The sequence below is a fragment of the Caloenas nicobarica genome, chromosome 7 (assembly GCF_036013445.1).
Source record: "Caloenas nicobarica isolate bCalNic1 chromosome 7, bCalNic1.hap1, whole genome shotgun sequence".
NCBI classification, from domain to species: domain Eukaryota; kingdom Metazoa; phylum Chordata; class Aves; order Columbiformes; family Columbidae; genus Caloenas; species Caloenas nicobarica.
In genome coordinates, this window is record NC_088251.1 from 37,919,140 (window position 1) to 37,938,691 (window position 19,552).

General features: G+C 41.3%; 1 protein-coding gene across 1 annotated transcript in view; it reads right to left on the minus strand.

Moving 5' to 3' along the window:
* Nucleotides 1-19,552, minus strand: part of PCDH15 (protocadherin related 15) — a 340,270-nt gene that overhangs the window by 219,041 nt on the left and 101,677 nt on the right. Inside the window, exons 5-6 of the mRNA XM_065638430.1 lie at nt 6,130-6,290; nt 1,874-2,029 (exon numbers count right to left, since the gene is read on the minus strand). Of these exons, the coding sequence (XP_065494502.1) occupies nt 1,874-2,029; nt 6,130-6,290 (317 nt within the window). The remainder of the gene's footprint in view (nt 1-1,873; nt 2,030-6,129; nt 6,291-19,552) is intronic.

The window sequence follows — 19,552 nt, forward strand, 5'->3', positions numbered from 1 at the left end:
AAGTGAAATTTCTGTACTTTTTAGTTTACAAGCAAACAGAAGACCAGAGGCAATAAAAAAACAACAACCCCCTCATTCCAGTGCAGTCCTGGAGTTACACTCACTAGAGGCAGTGCCAATTAGTAGCAGAATAAACTATCATTAAAAACTCTAAACACACACTAAAACCTTTGAGAAAGGCTGAGATGCTCTGTGAACTTTTTTTTTTTGGTTAATTAATGAGAGCATTAACCCACTGGGTAGTGCTGAAGGGCACAGTGGGGCCATGTCAGAAGCTGTAAGCAGAACAGGGATAAAATGAAACAAAGACGCTAATTAAATGAGGACTGCAACTGGCGGAACGAGCAACATCGCACTGTGCCCAGTAATAATGCTAAATTTCTAAATAATTTTAAATGGTGCGTTTTTCAGTCTGTCTTTCGGACTTCTAATTATGGAAAATCCTTGATTCTTTAGTATTTACAGCACTGACATACTGCTTGCCTTCGGTTTTACTGCAAAAATCACGCAGCTCGTGAAAGTGATCTGGGCACTTCAGACTAATGATTCTGTTGCCTTTACTCAAGACCAAAAGCACATGTCTGCAAAAACATAGAAATTGCAACTGGCACGTCAAGGCCAACTTGAGAACAACTTAAAAGCATCAGGAGGACTTTACTGGTGCTCATACAGATGACCTTTCGCGACCTCCAAATTTTGGTGGCCCCATTGCCGAAAATTCGTCTGAAGGGAAACAATCTCAATTAAAAGGTGTCACCACTTGAGCGACCGGTAAGTTTGGAAAACCTGAATATCCTTACCTCAACTTCAGATGTCTACTCAGAAATAACGTGTGGGTTTGGGGTTTTTTTCCCCCCTCCATGCTTTTGGCTTCATTAGGCCTAAAAATCATCAACCAACTCTGCCCCACTCCTCTGCCGGGGCCTGTGAGACGTGCTGCGCATCGCGACACGCTGGGTCGCTCACAACAGACACATGGAAAAGCTGCATCTCCCAAATGCGCAAGGGGAAAACAAGCAAACCAACCAAACAACCCCCCAACACAAACGACAAAAACCAACAAAAACCGCCCCAAACCAAATCCCAACAGGGACACAACGCACACCACATATTTAACAGCTTTATTTTCGATGTTTCCACTTCTGCACCCCTGTTCCAACTTTTTACCAGTAAGGCCCCAGGACACTAACAGAAAACGCAAATCCTTTCTACTAGTTATTGGCGGATTATTCAATCCCTTGTAGAACAAAAAAATTAACTGTAAAGCAAAATGAAGTCGTATCAGCTTGAGAAAGAAATAAAACTTTTGCCTCAAATAATCCAGAGAAGTCCCATTGACAGCTCGCTCTCCCCTAAAAGAAAGAATTCCATTCACAGACATAATTTAATAAAGATAAATAGTAATAAACCAAAACTGCCCTTTGCCAAGCTTCAGTGTTGTTAATAAAACCTTTCAAACTACTTACTTTACATTTGCTTTTCATAAATATATTTGCTGTACTTCCACGTTTGTGGATACATTTAAAAAATGTTTTACTGCATTTTGCAGTTGTCACAGAAATCAATGCTCCACCCATTGAGATGTAGCTTCAGGTTTTAGTGTCTCCTGCAACATTATAAGCGTCCCGATGAAAAGGGGACGTATTCGTATTCGTTATGTCTTCGTATTCGTTAAGAAAAAGGAACAACAGCTCACAGGCTAAAACCTGACGTATATTGTCTGTGCCGAGTTGTTCTAAAGTGACACAAACGTAAGGGATTTTAAAACGGCTGAATTTACCAGGTTTTCAAACGTGAAAGAACCGAAAGCTGGCATTTAGCAACGACAACACACAAAGGAGAGAGAGGAAAAAAAAAAATAAGTGGTTCTGACCTCATTCACTGCCACGTAGTATCGCTGCTGCTGGAACCGCGGCGAGTTATCGTTCCTGTCCCGCACCACGATCCGCACCTCGTGGTTGATGACGGTGCCGACCTTCTTGTTAACGCACTGGACTTGCACCACGATGGACTGGATGGACACGGGCGGCTGAATGTGAAAACATGTTTGTGTTAATACACAGTCAAAATCTGAACTAATAGTTAAATTCTGATAGATGTTAATATTGCTCAGGTTCGCTCACAGCCCATCCGCCTGCCTATGTTATGCTTAAATGTTCTATGTCTGGATTAAAAAGCTTCTCCGAGGGCATCCTGACTCCAGCTCATGTTGGCAACATTTCCAGTAGACCTACACATCTCTAAGCTGTATTTTGCAGACCGTATCTGCTAACACAGAAATAAAAATCCCCGGCACGATTAGCCCTTCACACTTGCCTTGAGAACAACAACAAAAAAAGCACATCTTTTGAACATCTGATTATTGAAAGATACCTAGAAAATGTCACACATTTTAACCTTTGGTTTATTAATATTGGAATGGAAAGGTCAAGTCAGAAATAAACTCAATACGTTACCGCTTATATTTACCAAACAATTTAGAAAAGAGTTGGTCACCTCTAAGTGTAGGCAATCCAGAGTCATCTTGGTTTTAGTCCAGTGAACATAATATTTAAACAACTCCCAAACTTGAGGAATGAGTAAAGAAATTTCAGCTGGCAAGGCTACAAGTGCTTACCCGAGCTAATCAGACAAGTCCAAGAAGAATACAAGAAAAGGCACCTTTTGTTCAGCGGAAATTCAGAAATACTGCTACGGAAATACAGAGTATTCCAGCGTGATGTCCCTTCACAACGCTCCCGCCACAGCAAGTGCTAATTTAGTTACTTGAAGCAAGAGTCTGGCATGTAAAATATTGACAGCGAGCCCATTTGGATTTTATATCTAACACTCAGCAGAGAGCAAGCAAGAATCAGAAGGGGTAAAATGAAACTATTCTGTATTTATTAACCTCCAAGTCTTCAAGAGAGTAAGCAACTCAAAAATGTAATTTCAAGATGCCTATGCCACACTATTCTGTACAGTGAATGCAAACAGGTTTCTGTAGTGAGATTCTGAGACTTACAATTATACCATAATTATATATCTACATAACTGTGCTTTCAACGCATTCTAAATGCTACTAGTTCTTTGCTGGATTGATTTTTTCCAATTTTGCTGTCACGGATTTCAGAGCCATATGGCTTTCTTTACCCTTCAGACTTCGGCACTAACCCGTTTTTAAGGAGAAGAAGGCGGATTTCTGGTGGTGTGGAGATCTTACACGAAATATCTGGTCTTCCCCACACATTTACCCTCAACTTCCTCCGCAAGGAAGTACAGCACGAGCTCTTACCTAAAGTCCATTCTCCTTGCTGTAAAAATCTGCAGTTACGATGTGGTCCTGCTTTTATCAATGGAGCTTTTAACACAGGTAGGAACATACCAAACATCATCCCTAAATTAAATTAAGCCTCTAACATTATAACCTCCATCTATGTTTCAAGTTAGCATACTTTGCCAAGGACCCAAGAATTTTTAGGCCACTTTTAATCAACTTTAAATGCTACCGAGTTCATCTGGGGTTATTGGCAATGCCCAAGAAAAACATGTTAAATTAGTTGTAACGGTAGCTATGTAATTGCACGGTGTTCTGGATTTGGTCTCTTTCACGAAAATATGGAAAAAAATAGTGCTTTCACAGACGGACAGTTTCTGCTGCGTTAGTGCTTAGAGTTAAAACCAGGTCTTTAAACCAACACTCATCAATCCACATATTCATAGACAATAAATGTAAATACTCAGTAGCACAATGTCACAAATGGTTTATAGGGACAAGTTATCCCAATGCCTTTCAGCTGTTGCTTTCACCTTCAGTTCTGATTTGTTACTCATCTTAAAGTTTCGGAAGAAAAGTCTGGAATTTTCTTTTTATTTGATTTTGTTTGGAAAACATACTGTCGTTCTTAGTAAAATCAATCAATGCAATCTAATAAGATTTTCCTTCAAGAAAAGTAATAAAAAAAGAACAGGATCAGGCTAACTGAATCAGCGGGGAGTTGACAAGTGGGCACATCAGAGAGACAAATGGGAAGAGTATCCAAATATACTGAACGCAATTGCATAGGCAATTGGGAATTGAGAGACGGCAATTTGTGCTCCGCAATAAAAACCTGGATTTTAAGGTTCAACTTAATAAACCCAAATTTTGTTGGCGACTAAGTCTCGCATGGCGTTATCTTGAAAGATGAGAAAAACAGTTTACTTCTTGTTTTTTTTGGTTTTTTTTTTTAAAAAAGAAGGAACCATGCACATTCTTGAATGATTTTACATTTTAGGGGTTAGTATAGCTCTGCTTCTGAAGGTTTGGAAACAGGCTTCAGATAAGAGCCATATTAATCAAGTCCATGATAGAAATTTCACATTTTCACCAAATCAATGGGGCTTTTATGGGTTGCTTTCATTTTCTTTGGCTTGTGACTTCGAGCAATTCATTGAGACCACAGCAAATAGCTACAGTGGCGCTCGCACCCAAAATCTCAATGACCTTCAATCTCAGATTTGCTTTTCATATCCCAGTAAACTTAAACAAACACAAATGAGTAATTTTACCCAGCACTACGGTACTAGGGATAAGAAGCGTCACAGTTCATAGTAAAAAATGAGGAAATAACCCCTTAAATACCAATGAAAACCACCAACATTACGTATAGATAATTAAGAAAACGTGCAGCTTCCACTTGTTTCCTTGCAACCTGAGGCTACTTCTTGCAAAGAATATCACTGTAAAGTGCCCACATGTATTTGTAATAATGTAAAGCATTTGTAAGTTTAGTTAGACTGTTACTAATATCAGATATCGAATAATTTGACAAGGTGGCTTTGGTAAAGCATCTAGGTTAGATTTAGGTAAAGCAGCTCAGATGAATGAACCCGCAGAGAGAAAAGTGTCACTAAAAGGGGCATTGAAAAAAGAATTAGCACTGATCTAACGGACTGAATTTCATTTTCTAGTGGCATATGGATACGCAGACTCGCGTGGGCTGATGAAAAACTGACCCCTCATTTCCTACAGTGGTTCTTAAGCCTCACCTCCCATAAGGGGCTCTCGTTTCTGGCTCTGACTCAAAAATAAAACTGAAAAGCCAAAGCTGTTCCGGCACCAGCCGGTTGTTTGGTGCCCGAGGAAGCGCCGACTCTTGGCCGATGCACCGACAAGCCTTTTGCCACCGTACCCGTTGCGCCGTGTTTTGTACCTTCCTTTCACACATGAAACCAGTTTGTGAATTAAAACTCAAGTTAAGAACGGCTGAACTCAATTAGCTCTTTTAAACGAAAAATGGAAATGAAGAAAAATTTGCATGTTGTTTCTGGTACTTCTGCACCTATCGCAAACCACAAATCAATCAATCAAGCTAATACAGAACAAACTTTCATGCACTCCAAGACCCCTGATCTTTAAAGCACTCTTTTTCCATGTTGATTACAGCCACTTTTGAGTCAATCTTCCCCTTCAGATTCTGATGAACTGCAGCAATGCTGTAATGCTGGGAGAAAACATCTCTATTTTTTACATTGTTTCTCTTCAATGCAACCAGCATAGATGAGAACATGCCTATTTATTTTATGCTTTTAATTTTTCTTTTTATAGAAAATCAAACCTAACCTGACAATGTTTCTTTCGTGCTACTAGGAATGAGCATACCACGCAAATTTTAGGCTCCCTTAAAAAAAAAAGCACATTCTGAATTGAGTATGTCAGGCTTCACAAGTGAACAGTAATATTCCCAATTCCTTTGCGCTCTCTCACATCTCGTCAATGTACAGAGATACAGCAGGCTTTTAATGAGTGTCACGGGACACGAGGTGAGCAGCACTTCTTCAGAAAAAAAAAGAAAAATCAGCAAATCAGAATTAAAAAGTTTTTAATTCAGTCAACAAGTCCAGTTTGGTTCAATATATATTTCTGCCATCGAGTTGTGTGGTCTTTATTGTTGTGTTCGTCCACATATAATAACTGTACACACACTCGAGTTTCTGCCTGCTCCCAATAAGTCCTAATAAAGAATCCAATTAACTCTGTTCGCATCCATCTGGGGACAGAAGATGGATGCAGCTGTTAGATTCTAGCAGGTCTTGTGTTTCTGCGAGCGCGCACAGATTTAGAAATTAGCGCCCATGGGGAGAAAAGCAAAGAAAGAGCAAACTCACGTCTCTGTCCAGAAGGCGGCCGGTGCTGTTGAGGTACAGGCGCTGGCTGAGGGGGTCCAGGATCACCCAGTAATCCGCGTTGTCCTTCAGGGACAGCTCGATGGTGGGGTCCGGCCCCCCCGCCGTCCCTTTGATCAGCATGTTGTCCACCAGGATGGTGCCTGCAGGAACAGGAGACGCACCATTTAGAGGGGCATCTACAGCTTTACGTATTTTCGCAACAACCGTGACACTAAAAATACTGTTTTCTAACCCGAGCTTCTAGTATTTTATGTTTTGAGAGGTGTTTAAGAAGTCTGAACCTTATTATCTGTCACGAAAAACTGCCTCTGACACTGAAGCTGTTTCAGACAATAGCAGAAGAAGCGCTCGCAATGCACAATAATTTCAGTTCACGAGACCCACCATATCCAGCTCTCTCTTTAACGTTATGAGTTTTTTCTCCGTTGAGCAATCATCACCCAACCTCACCTCAAACAAATTAATGCACTGAAATAACAACCAACACCAGAATAAATTTTCTACAGCGAGAGTGACACATCAAGTTGAGGGGAAAACCAAAAAAAAAAGGACAGTTATATAAAGCTCTCCAGGAAAAAAACAAGTTTTATATCTTGAGTTGCTCTCCAACAGAATATTAAATTGCAGGATAAAGACATAAAAACCATGTCTACCAAGACAAAGGTACTACATAATCGGACCAGCCATCTATTCAACACCTTATTTTATTCTTTAAATTTCCTTGTCCCATCCTGTCAGTTGAAAGTCTTCCCTAACAGCTCCATTAGTCACTTCACAGCACCTACAACGTAGATAATTTCCTCTGTAAATCACTCCAACTTATTTTCCAAATGTCAAGCATTACTAACTGCCCCAAACATCGCACTCCAGCGCCTCAGCTTTGCGTGCACCGTATTTATAACCACCTAGCTAACATTTCACTTTTCGGAAGAATTAACACTACTCAGTTTTCTTCACACTGAAATATTAAAAGAAATGACCTTTGTGGAAGTTCACCAACAGTTATGAAGAAAATCTGTGAACGCCACTAGCTGCAGAACATTTAAGTCAGTTAATAACATTTATCACATAACCCCCTGTATTAAGGGTCCAAGTGATTTATTCCAAAGTGCAGAGTAAAGTTTCTTTACGCCTTCACTTCATAACAACAGTGGCTCTGTACAAATAGCGTTACATGGGGGAGCGGTTCTGAGTTGGGCTGACGCTTTTTCTGGATAAAACGGTAAAACTCATCCCTGGTCTTACCCACAGCAACCTGGTTTACAGTCCTGTGGAGGAAAACACCACAGTGAGGTCTTTTGTGTTGTTTATTTTGAAACGACTTCTTACAACGCAATAGAGACGACGGGAAGAAATAAAGCCAAACATCCATAACTTTGCACCTAAAAAGGATTTTGCCAGGAAAATCGAGCTGATTACCACCTCTGTGCCAGTTGGAGGTGTATACACCTAGTCAGCAATTTCTCTAAAATCTATAAAATCCACCAGCTTCTGTGTCCTGCTCTCATCATTGTGCCGCAAGGATGATACGCAGAAAGGTCAGCAATCCAAATTTGAGGTCATCAAACAGAAGAGCCTCCCTAAAAACAAACCTACCCAAGACGACAGAAAAAAAAATGCAGTCACCCCATTGTCCTATAATGAAAACTGGTCCCTGGTTTCTGGAAAACTCAAGATTATGAATATAACGTAACATTAGTAGGTCCTGGTTGACGCGACAGTAGCAAAGGGAAATTACTTTCAGACCTCGCACTCGCACGGCCTGTAGAGAAACCACGCATACGAAACGCTAAAGGAATTATTACATATATAATAAACGTATTAGTATTACTAATAGACGGATAATGGCAGCAGAGCTCTGGCTGCTAACAGAACGGCGTGCAGGTAGCGATTATCCTTCCGCGAACTGCGGACAAATGATCAGAGGAAGAAACGCACACCCCAAAGGCAGAGGGAAACTCCTCACGGCACAGCGCCCAAGTCGCAAGGGCCTTAAATACCAGAAGCGCTTTCCTCCTCCGTATAATTTTAGACTGCAGCATCTCCATAAAGAGATTTCCAGAAGATTGCCGTCTGCCAAACTCGGCCTTCCACAAGGGCCAAAGAGCTCAAACAACTTCAATTCTGAATGACCCTGAGAATGAGTGCAATTACATACATCAAAAAATGTTTAATCTACTTAAAATCTCGATTTGATGACAAATTTCGTACAGTCTCTAGTAAACCACTGCTATAGTACTTAACCGACCTCGCGGCTTTGAATTCTGCATCACCTTCGACTTTCCCCCATTGCTCTCTGTAACAGCTATCTGCTCGATTTAACAAAGCCCTTCTATGTGGTTTGTTTTGATACCGCAATTCTTTTGTTCTTAAAAATGGACTGTTTTTTTCTTCAGATATTCATGAGGCACTTTTACTCTCTCTTCAAGAGACAGCACTTTGCAAAATAAGCCTTTTAATAGCCATCCTTAAAGCATTACTCTTCTAATTTACAAAGAATCTGACATTCTGGGTCTTTTTTTTTTTTTTTTTTTTTTTTCTTCCTCCCCTTTAGATATCTATCATTTTGTTCCTTACATTCTGCTTCTGTCCTTGGCCAAAAGTGCCGGGGAGGGAACCTACCAACAATTAATCAGAATACAGGCGGTTTGACGCAACTGCTTCAACAGTTCGTCCATTAACTCTCCATATACGTGAGCACAAAAGCAAACACGTCCTATTTAGACAAGTGGCTTTCAGAAATTTTTGCACACTTTTTTCCACCTTTTTCTGGGAAGACCGTGCAGATTTTCAAGGGACTAGCACAGAATAAGCCTCAAGGAATCAAAGTCAAGCAAGTTGTCGGCGAAAAGACGACAAAAAAGCCAGAAACCAACAGACTGTACAAAAGAGATCTATTATTTTCAGATGCACTATCACTTTTCTGAAAGTAGTGACATTTACTCACAAGATGTGATCTGAGCTTGATAGGAATCTTGCAACAAGCAGCCACAAAGCCAGACAAGAATAAAAATTTTAAAGCGCTGGAAATATTACAGGAATAGTTCTACACCAACAATTCCTTTGAGAGGAATTCAGAAGCTGAAAATCTTCATTAGGGAAGGGGTTCGTTTCCCCAGATGGTGATATTTCTATGGGAAGGGCATTACAAGGGACTCGGGTGCAAACGCCATCACATACAGAATTTGCGGGTTATACTCTACTAAAGAGAGCAGACCCACAGTGCTCAGTGAGGACTCACTTATTAAATGAGATTATTTTAGTTCAACGTTATGGTGGATTCCTTTTTTAAAGAATGAGTGACCTTCCAAAAGACAAGTGAAAAGAAAAATTGGTACTTAAAAGGCGTATATATACATATACACATGCATACACGCACACAAACTCTTGGAGCTGCAGTAAGGGCAAGTACCAATAGGTGCCAACAGACGGAAGGAAACTCATCACTTCTGCACTCTAAAGCAGTGGGATTCTTCACACCTGCTCTGTTACAAAAATGAAAATATTCAGGAAGGTCTCTGTGTGCTCAGGACCATTAAGAGCACGATGCAGAACCCAAGGTCCACCTGCACACACCCGACAGCTCCGAAGCAACGTTTACATGGCTTGTGATACACCAGGTTTCTTTCCGACACAGCAAACGTGCATTAAAAAAGCCCCCTATATCTCTATACTGCTTTCCTCTGCCTGTGAAACAATTTGAAAATGGGGATTATTTTCTTATAGAAAGGCATTAGATGGATCAGTTGAAACGGTAGTTGCTTTTTTTTGATATTCTACAGAGTTTTCATAGTTAAACCTGGATCATAAACTTATTTTTCTACGTTTGAAGGTGTATGTCTGTAGCATAGCGTGGGTGAAATAGCAATAAATTACAAGTCAATGGAAAATGAATACCTTATTGCAGAAATGAATTATCAACATTGTCACGAACTGACTTAGACCTGCGCTGCAGGTTCATACACAAAACCAGGATAATTCTACAAAGCCACCTGCAGGATTACGTGTTTCTTATTCTCCGTCCTCCCACCATCGGGGATCTCGAAGGAGGTTCCAAGTTTTCAAAACAAACAAGAATGAAAAGAAACCAGGAAGAGGCAAAGCATGACAGTCAAACGCTAACTCCTAAATTCAGTACATATCCAGAACTTGCTCCTCTAGGCACAATAAACCTAGATTAATGTTTTTGTTAATTCCCCTGCCCGTTTTAAGAAGATGAGCAAGGGGTGAAGAGACAAAGAGCGACTGTGGAAGGACAGACGGGTGCCCAGGGGGAGCAGCGAGTTGGGGTCACATCGCAGCACCCAGGGGAGCAGACGTGCAAAAAAGCCAAGGACAGGGCAGGGATACAGGGGAAAAAAAGAATTCAGGGGGCAGAGACTGAACTGTCCTAACGCAAATACCACTCGGGACCGGGGAGGCCAGGGCTCCGGCCGGGCACAACGTTTTCAAGTTGAAATTCACCCTGAGTCCTCGGTCGTACATTCTGCTGCGCAAAGCCCCATTCTGTAAAATTACGATAGCAAAGGAACATCTCAGACAAAAATAAGAATACTATCCTTCCTCGTGCAGAGGAAAAAAACCTGAGAATTATGAATACTGAAGGCTTAAACCAGGAAAATGTTGTGCTGTGCGTCTTTACGGAATTCTTTATGCAATCAGACTATGGTCTGCAGAAGACTAGATGTCTGACAATATTCCGCATCGCAAGTGGCAAAGAAAAATAAGCGTGCAGGAGACAGGGGAGAGAACTAAAGGTCTTCCCCCTACAGGGGATCATTTTTTTTTTCTGTTTTGGTCTTCAAATACTTCTCCTGCTGGGAAAATTTTCTATTTTCCTTAACACCTGGCAAACAAATTTGGATCTGTTTCTAACTCTGAATGGTCCAGAACACAAATGCACTCTCTTCAAAATCTATCTAAAGGTTTACACTGAGTTGATAATAAAAACGCAACCTCTGTAAAACATGATTTACAAATGATTGTTTTTAGGATTAAAAAATTTCAGCCATGCTTCACCATATTTTAAAAAAATAAATGTATACAGATAATTGCCTATACAAATACATGTACAAGATCAAAGACCCAGCTAGCCCGGCTGCAGCAGAGCCAACCAGCAATGCTTCGGACAAATCTACATCTCAAAGTGACTTATAACTCCCTCCTTCATATGCTGCTCTGCTCCAGATCCCCCTTGTCCATGGGCTCCCCGGCTTCACAGGTTAAAAAAAAAAAAAGACATTTGAAGCATTTACAAACCACACAGGCTCTTCTTCCAAAGCTTTCAAAAGCTCACAACCACACACACTGGGAAGGCAGAAGTCACAGTTTGCTCGAGGGACTATAGCTAAACAGCGAACTGTGCCTATGTTCCAAACATAACGACCTGCTAACTGAAGAAAAACTAATCATCTGAGTTCTCTAAGCGAGCAGAGGGAGGTTGGGGGTCTGGCTGTGGGGTGGCCAGGAGGTGACAACCTCCCAAGGGTGAAACGTCTGCTGAAATAACACTTTGAATGGCCTTTGAGTGCGGGACTCCTCTTTTATTTCTTATTTTAGCAAATGGGACCAGAAATGGATTGCTAAGGTTGATGCAAGATTCTCCGCTATCTATACAAAAAGCCACCAATTCTTGAAAAGTATATTCCCAGATCGGCGCTTTCATACCAGACAACACGCACAGCCGCAAAGAAAGTGAAAATTAATAATAACAAAAATAATAAATAATAATAGAAATGCACATACTACAGTCAGCAGTGAGATAAAGTTCTTCAGGCTATTCCAGCAAATACTTTGTTTCTTGTCTCACTTCCCAGAAGACCTTGGCAACAACGATTCTTGAAGGCGATTTAGATTTTTAAGATGCAGCAGTCAACAACAACAAGGACACGTACAAATAGGCAGAACCCGACCACTTTGAGTTTGGCTTTTCAAGGGTTGAGCTGCCTGGAATTAGAGAAACTTACCCCGGTTGCTTGGGCTTTGATAAAAGAAGTGCATCAGCACCGATAAATTTGCTGTATGTTTTACTGTACTTAGACAAACTCTTTTTGTGAGAAATAAAAACCCAGCATGGCAATTATCCCCGCGTTTCCTCAGGGTCAGATGAAGAGGGAAAACGTTTTCAATTTGGCCCAGTTTATCCACGTCGCAATTGGAAAGTTATCCTTCGCCTTACTAAAGGCTCAGAGACGACGGAAACCTCAGAGCACGAGAACGCAAAACTTCACACGGTTCCAGGTTCCAGAACGGTGATGTTCTGCCACGACTCGCCAGGTAGAAATTCCCCCAAATTAACGGACATTTATTGCTGCAGTACCTGATTCTGTAAACTTCCTTTTGCACTGAAAGCTATCACTGCTGAGAGGCAGCTTATTACACCTTGCTGTGCTGAAAACTCCTGGGTTTATTTGGTACTCGGAGGGGGAAAGAAAAAAAAAAAGTATATTAACAAAGTTCATGTATATTCGCAGCCAGAACCGAGCTCCTGGGAACACAAATTCTCTGATTATTAAATTAGGTACCTGCAAACAAAATGATTGGCATTTAAAAGGAGTCACGCTCTCAGAGATATTCAAGCCTTCCCATTTAAATATATTATCACAAAACCAATCTCATTTCTATTTCAGACCTGTTCTATTTTATTGCAACCGCATTAATAAATGTATTTATTCTTCGTCCGCCAAGGAGGTACCAAGCCAGGACAAAGCAAAACCAATTCGAGCTGTGTGGCTACGGGGACATCAGTGGAAGCCCAGGACACACAGCCCAGCTATTTCCTACCACGTTTCAGATTTAATTTACCCCGTCTGTGCAATACGGTCAAGCTCCCCACAACCGAGACAGACCCACACATCCCAAAGGCAGCAAACTCACCGTGTGCACGCAACCGAGTCCCAATTTTACACCACATGCCAGGGAAGCCCCAGTAGCCCAAGTCTGGTTGTGGCTTCTACCTGCACAACATTTCTGGGAGGAAACGTGTTTTGTGCAGCCAACGGGATCGGTGGCGTTCGCGCTTAGCAGAAACACACTGTGTTTTCACCCGGCCTTTCCCCAGGGCTGCAAAAATCACCTGCAAACGCTGCTCTCTGGGCCCTTCTCCAAACCTTCTCACCCACAAGCACACCGCGGTTTCCATCGCCCTGGTTTTTGTTCTTCTAACCCAAATCTGTGACGTTGCGTTCAACCCAAAAGTCCCGGCGCTTTCCTTTACATTTATGTTCACCTGCTTTAGCGTTGGAACTTCGGCTTCCCAAACCCTTCCTCAGGTGAACGGGTTCTGTCTCCTCCTTTGAATGCGCTCCGAATACATCTGCAACCCGTCGCGCTGTGCGCAAACGTGCCAGACTTTACAATCAGAAACCACAACCGGCAGCACTCACAGAGTAGACTGATCTGTCCTTAAATGAGACAGAAATTTGCATGTATAGGCTGAAACAAATGCAACTTCAAAAACTATTTCTGCTGAAAACAGAAAGTGTTCCTGAATTAACTTAGTGCCAACTGCAGTGATTTTTAATTTTTTTTGAAGCAACTACAGACCATGGGTGATTAAGCTTTTATTTGCAGTCTTCCTGCTTCCTCTCGAGACCCTCAACTGCTGATTTTCTGATAACGTCATTTTTAAGTTCCTGGAAAAATTCTCTCTCGGTCAGGTTTGACAAACGCTGCTGCGATACCAACAGGTTTTTCATCAGAGATCTGCCTCATTTTTGTTACTTCTTTTGGTGCTGGGGACAGAAGACCAAGCTCTCGGTGCCCATGTGCACCAAGAACACAGAGGAACCTGAGCTGACACTGTGGTGTCACCTTGGACCAATATTTGCTACCTGGGCATCGGCTCTTTTACGCACAAGATGCGCATGAATTGAAGAAACCGGTTGTTCTGTTTCACACGGGTTTTTTTTCTGAATGAATGCCATATGTCCATTCTGCAGAAAACTGGAAAATATCTAACTTTCACTCTGATTCTAGAGAAATTACTTCTTTGGAAATACAGATATTTTTCACCACAGAAATGCCAAGCTTTGGCTGGGCTCGCCGCTCAAAACAGAAACCCGTCTTTCAAAATCGACCTAAAATACATCGCTGGGAACGTACAAATAGGGCGGGACTTGAGCACTCAATGCAGGCAGGAAAAACTGACAATAAGGAGGCAGGTTTGTGCGTGGCGGGGACGGCTTTGAGTGGGAAATCCTACCGCAAAGAGTTTTATCCAGAGCAGTGTTTGAGCACACAGCTCCATCCAGCACGGGGAGGCCGCGCACCCACGTCACCTGCTTAGAGCTCTCGGCCACGGTTCAGGGCGAGTCACGTCACAAATACATATTAAAAACTGGTTTTGTAAATCTTGTTTGCTTTCCAGTTCCTTTAGCCATTGCTCAGGCAAATTAACGGTGAGGTTTATTGGTTCTCTGCTTAGAAAAGCCTAATTTACACTTTAAACACTCAAGGACTCATAAATAATGAAACAGATCAAGCGTTTATTCAGGAACACCATCATCGGGCAATGGCCGTTGAAGGTGTGAATTAAGCGACTTGAATATTTTCCCCTTAATTTGGAGCCATGTTTGCACACTGTTCCGAGAGGAGCAGCAGGAGCCTCTCAAGTTGAATTATTAAAATTATAAAAGACCTACCTAAACATTGCTTACGGCTATCTGCATAATTTTTTTTTTAATATTCCCTAGGCTCCTACTGTGCACTATAATAACCACAGATACCTGTCTTCTTCTTACACAGAAGGTAAAAAAGGACAATTCACTGATGCTTAGCCATCCTATCGGCTCGTGATGCTTTCTACAGGGAAGTATCCTGGGGAAAAAACCAAAAATAGTATTGCCAACAAACCTGGATTTTCCTGGCGCACCCCGTTCAATAACAAAGGCAGAGTGATTAAATCCGTGTTGTCTAAACTCTTGCCAAAAGAATCCCTGGGGATCTACAGATCAAGCGCATACCGGACTTTAGAAGGGAGAGAGGAAAATCCACAGTTTCTTGGAAAACTCCTTATCTGTTTAGAAAAACGGGAGATGCGGTTTTTCAAGGAATGAGGGAGCTTCTTGTGATGCCTCAGCAGCGGCAAATGAAGGAGGAAATACCCCAAAGGAGAAATATCACTAGAGACCGACAGCAGGACAGAAGAAATAGAGCATCTGCCTTTGAAATTCATTCTTTACGGACCTGTAATAGTCTGGGTTTGGAGGAAGGGTGCACTTAAAAAAAAAAAAGAAAATAAAAATCACCTAATCTTTCTATGCGTGACTGCCGAGCATTCCCCTTCCGTGAGGGCAGGGAAAGTGTTTTGTTGGGAAAGAGAAATCCTTTCTTCTCCTGTGAATTGCTTTATTACAGAAATAAAAAGCGTAAGAACAGAGCTTCATTATTCACAGAAACCCACAAGACCATTTGTAGCCTACAATTGTGGGTAAACCTCCAGGAATCAGGTTGATATGAAGGAATCAGAATTCCAAAAAAACCAACAAGAGAGTGGTTAAGAACAAGAGGCACACCACCAGTTTTGGAGCAGAACACAGATTCGGGTGATTTTCACAGCAAGTAGAGAGAGGGATGGATTACAATGGACAGACTGATACAAATACCAGTCTAACATCCTTCTATGCTATTCTATTCTCATTACACTAAACCACACAAAATTTAGCCGATTTTTGTCACCGGTACCAACTCTTGGTTGTGTTCGCAGACGTACCAATAGAGAATTAGGAGAACCAGAAATACTTGGCACTACATCCTGCCTAAAAGCCATTTTTTTCCCCTTTGAGGACACTCAGAACCAAGTTCTAAGCCATTTTGTTGCCTCTGCAACCAAGCACTGGCTTCTCCAGAACTCAGATCCCAAGTTCTTAATGCCACTAAAACGTTACATTCTAAAAAACAATTTTAAGCAGCAGTATTGCAGTTATTGGGAGGGAAAAAGCCAAACCTTTTACCTTGCAAATGGTGACGCATTTTTTTCCCCTGGTCCTTTTCCGAAGGGAAATGACACTAAAAGGCTGTTTGAAAGGTCTTAGCAGAAAGGAAGAGTCATCGGATGAACTGAAAGCAAACATTTGGAGGAGCGGCACTTCATTTTGCTTGTGATCTGAAAGCTCTGATGAGCTCAGTTTTTGCTGTACAGAAATGAAACTTCGGGCATTTGCTTTATTAAGCAGCTGCAGCAAATCCTACAAGAAAAATCCTCAGCGTGTAATGAAGTAAAAAAAAAAAAAAAGAAAAAAAAGAAAAAAAAAATCACAGAAACGATAAAACATATTAGTGATTATATACATGCATGATTGGTACCACCTGACTTGAGAGTCACCCAAAGTTTTTTCTATAATACTGTGGAGAACCTCGCAATGTGTAACCATCTGAGCTTACTTAATTAAACAAGGCTGTTGTCTCAGACAGTAAAGTTTAATGACAAAAACCAGCTGAAAATAAAACCGCCTGCTCCTGTTAAAGATTCCTGCACCTTTTAGTAGTTCCAGCTTATCTTTTTCAGAACAGAAATTTGAAATGAAGCGTTGAATCCCATCGGGGATGTTACTTTTGTCACCCTGTGAAAATTTGCGCAGGTCCGAGCTGCTGAATAAAACACAATTCACGTGTGTTCAGAACAGGGCTTGGGACTCCAGCAGCTCCACAATTACAAAACCCCACCATCCCTTACAAAAGGGTCACACCTGAGAACATGACGTTTTGTCATAAGCATTTTTGACAATTCACGTGCTCTACTAAATAGATTCTGCTAATGAATTTTCAAACAAAAACCAGTTTTCAAGAGTGCCCAGCACTGGAGAGCTTGTTTTCATCAGTAATTCCACAGTGTAAAATGTAAAATCGTACTACCAAAGCATTTTTTTTCTGGAAAAAAAAAGTATTGAATAACTTGTCTGGCTTATTTGGTCAGTGCAGGGGAAAAAAAAAAGTTCTAACAGAGAATTGCAAATGGACTTTCAGAACACTGTAAACGATGCATTCATTTAGGTAATTGCGTAGGTAACGGCCAACAGTATTTGCTGTTAGCACTGAGTAACCAGGCAGCTTCTCTTTAAACTCTGAGAAGCGTTCGACTGGAGTGGCATACAGAATAAATAGCCTTATACAACTTGATCGTATCACTAGAAAATAATTATACTGGTATCTCACACTTAGCAAATGTGGCAAAGAATATCCCCTTCAGAGGATGGAGAGTTCTGAGTAGTGCAAAGAAAACGAAATGTCTATACAAAAAAGATAGGCATGCCTATCTTTTTTGTAGATAAACACATTAAAAGAGTCATTCTATAATATACTGGTTTGACTTTTACAGCCCGTGTGAATCTTTGAGAGCGTAATTTCACTTACGATTTCAACATGAACAACAGTTTAGTGCTGTCAACAATATACGCCCAAGATGCTAACAAGCAATAGTAATAAGAGTTTAATTTGACTTCTGAAAGACTAATACTGTAGGAGCGTGATCATGTTCACATCTCGGGCAGAGCCAGAGCAGTTTTCTGCCCCAACAACTGCAAGTGAACCATCTATTTCGTGTCCCCTCAGCATCTCCCAGCCCTTACTGCTCTGCGTCCTTCTCCAGACACACGCGTTTCCTATAGAACAAATAAATACAGCACGAGAGAAAGAGGAAAAAGAAAAAGAATCCCGTTCTGTCGCCTCCTTATGGCTGGGGACAAGAGGAGATAAACTAAATGGCAAAAGGCAAACACATAGAGAACACAGCATGTGTTCCTACTAAGGCCCAACAAGAGATTTAACGTGACCTTTTGCAGAAAACCTACAAGAGACGAGACGGTGGGTGCGGAATTAACACTTCTTGAAAGCAGAACTGGGGAACCATCCACACGGGCCAGCCGAGTTTGCAGAACACTGACAGTGACCGGCAACTGCTACATTCTTATATGATTATTGGTTTGCATCCAATCTAATGATGCTCGCGCAGAGTTCATTGCCACTGTTTGCTGGCAAAAGTTGCTCTGGCAGCCCTTAAAACCTGTCGACACTTGAAGCCTGAGGAAACAAGACTTTCTGAAAGCGCCTTCACACACTTATCTTCATGTTCTCACAGCATTTGTTTCGAACCGCGAAACAAAAGCATCTACGGTTTCGGATTCCTTAAAAATAACACAGGCCGAAACAAGAGCTTCTGATGAGAGAAAACGAAACCACAAAACCAACTCGGAAATCTGATGATACTTTCTGATGCTTTCCCAAGCACAGCATACTTTTATTGCTACACCGAGCACATTATTTGCGCCATTATTTCTTTCAGCGGCCTTTCTTGGTTCGTCCTTCCTGAACACAAGCTGCAACCTCTTCCTTTCTTTTGACAGAAAAACTAAGCAGCAGAGTGCGTAAGCTGATTTCAAAGCTAATTGAAAACAGGAACGTAGAGCCTAACAATAGTAAATAAAAAAAACCCCTGCCAAGTTTAGCAACAGATCATTTGCATCTCCTTTATTTTGTTGTAGAAGTTCTTGGTTTACATAGAAAAAACCAAACCAGATGTCAACTTGCTTTGTAAGTGGCTGATATCCCATGACGATCAAAGTATCTCAAATGGTTCATTTTCTTCATAGTAACTCATGTGGGGATTTGGATTTGTGCTGAAAACACTGGAAGCACTGAACAAATTCCTTGCTTTGCTTTGCTTGTTTGCGTGACTTTTGCTTCACCTATTCAACTGTCTTGATCTCAGCCCAAGACTTTTCTGGCTTTTACTCTTCTGCTTCTCCCTCCATCCCAGCGGGGAGGAGTGAGTGAGTGGCTGCGTGGGGCTCAGTTACCAGCTGGGGTTAAACCACGACGGCTGGTAAATGGCTACTCCAGTCTCCAGGATATTTTGGGATATTATGTTTTCTAGACAAATCCCTTCATAATTGCTGATATTTTACGCACAAGATTGACAAACTTGCTCTGTCTGTCATTTTCAATTTTTAGCTCAAAGAAGTGTAGAGGGCGAGTTAAGAAACATTCAAGTTTGCTAACAGTTGAATTTTAGTTTGGGCAGCTCTGCCAGTTAATAACCACTAAGGTAAACTTTTCATTGTGGCAGAAGAATCAGTGTCCTACCAGCATTTGGTCTCTGTTTTGCTTCCAAAGTGGAGCAATACTTTGGACGTGGTCCTGTCTGTTGAAAGAGGCCAAGCAAAACAAATTCTGTCCGTGTATTCAAACCTAACTCAGGCAAAAGTTATAAACAAGGTGAATTTAGTAGTCTGCTCAGAGACTTCAGCGTTTTGTGTTCCCTGCCACACTGTAAAGACATTGTAAAATAATTAATAAAGCTTTTGAAAGCAAAAATAGCTTACATGGGATTAAATCCATTGTTCTTAAAAGAAAACTCATCTAAAAAATACAGGTCTGCTCATCTTCAATTGGGAAACATCTGAAC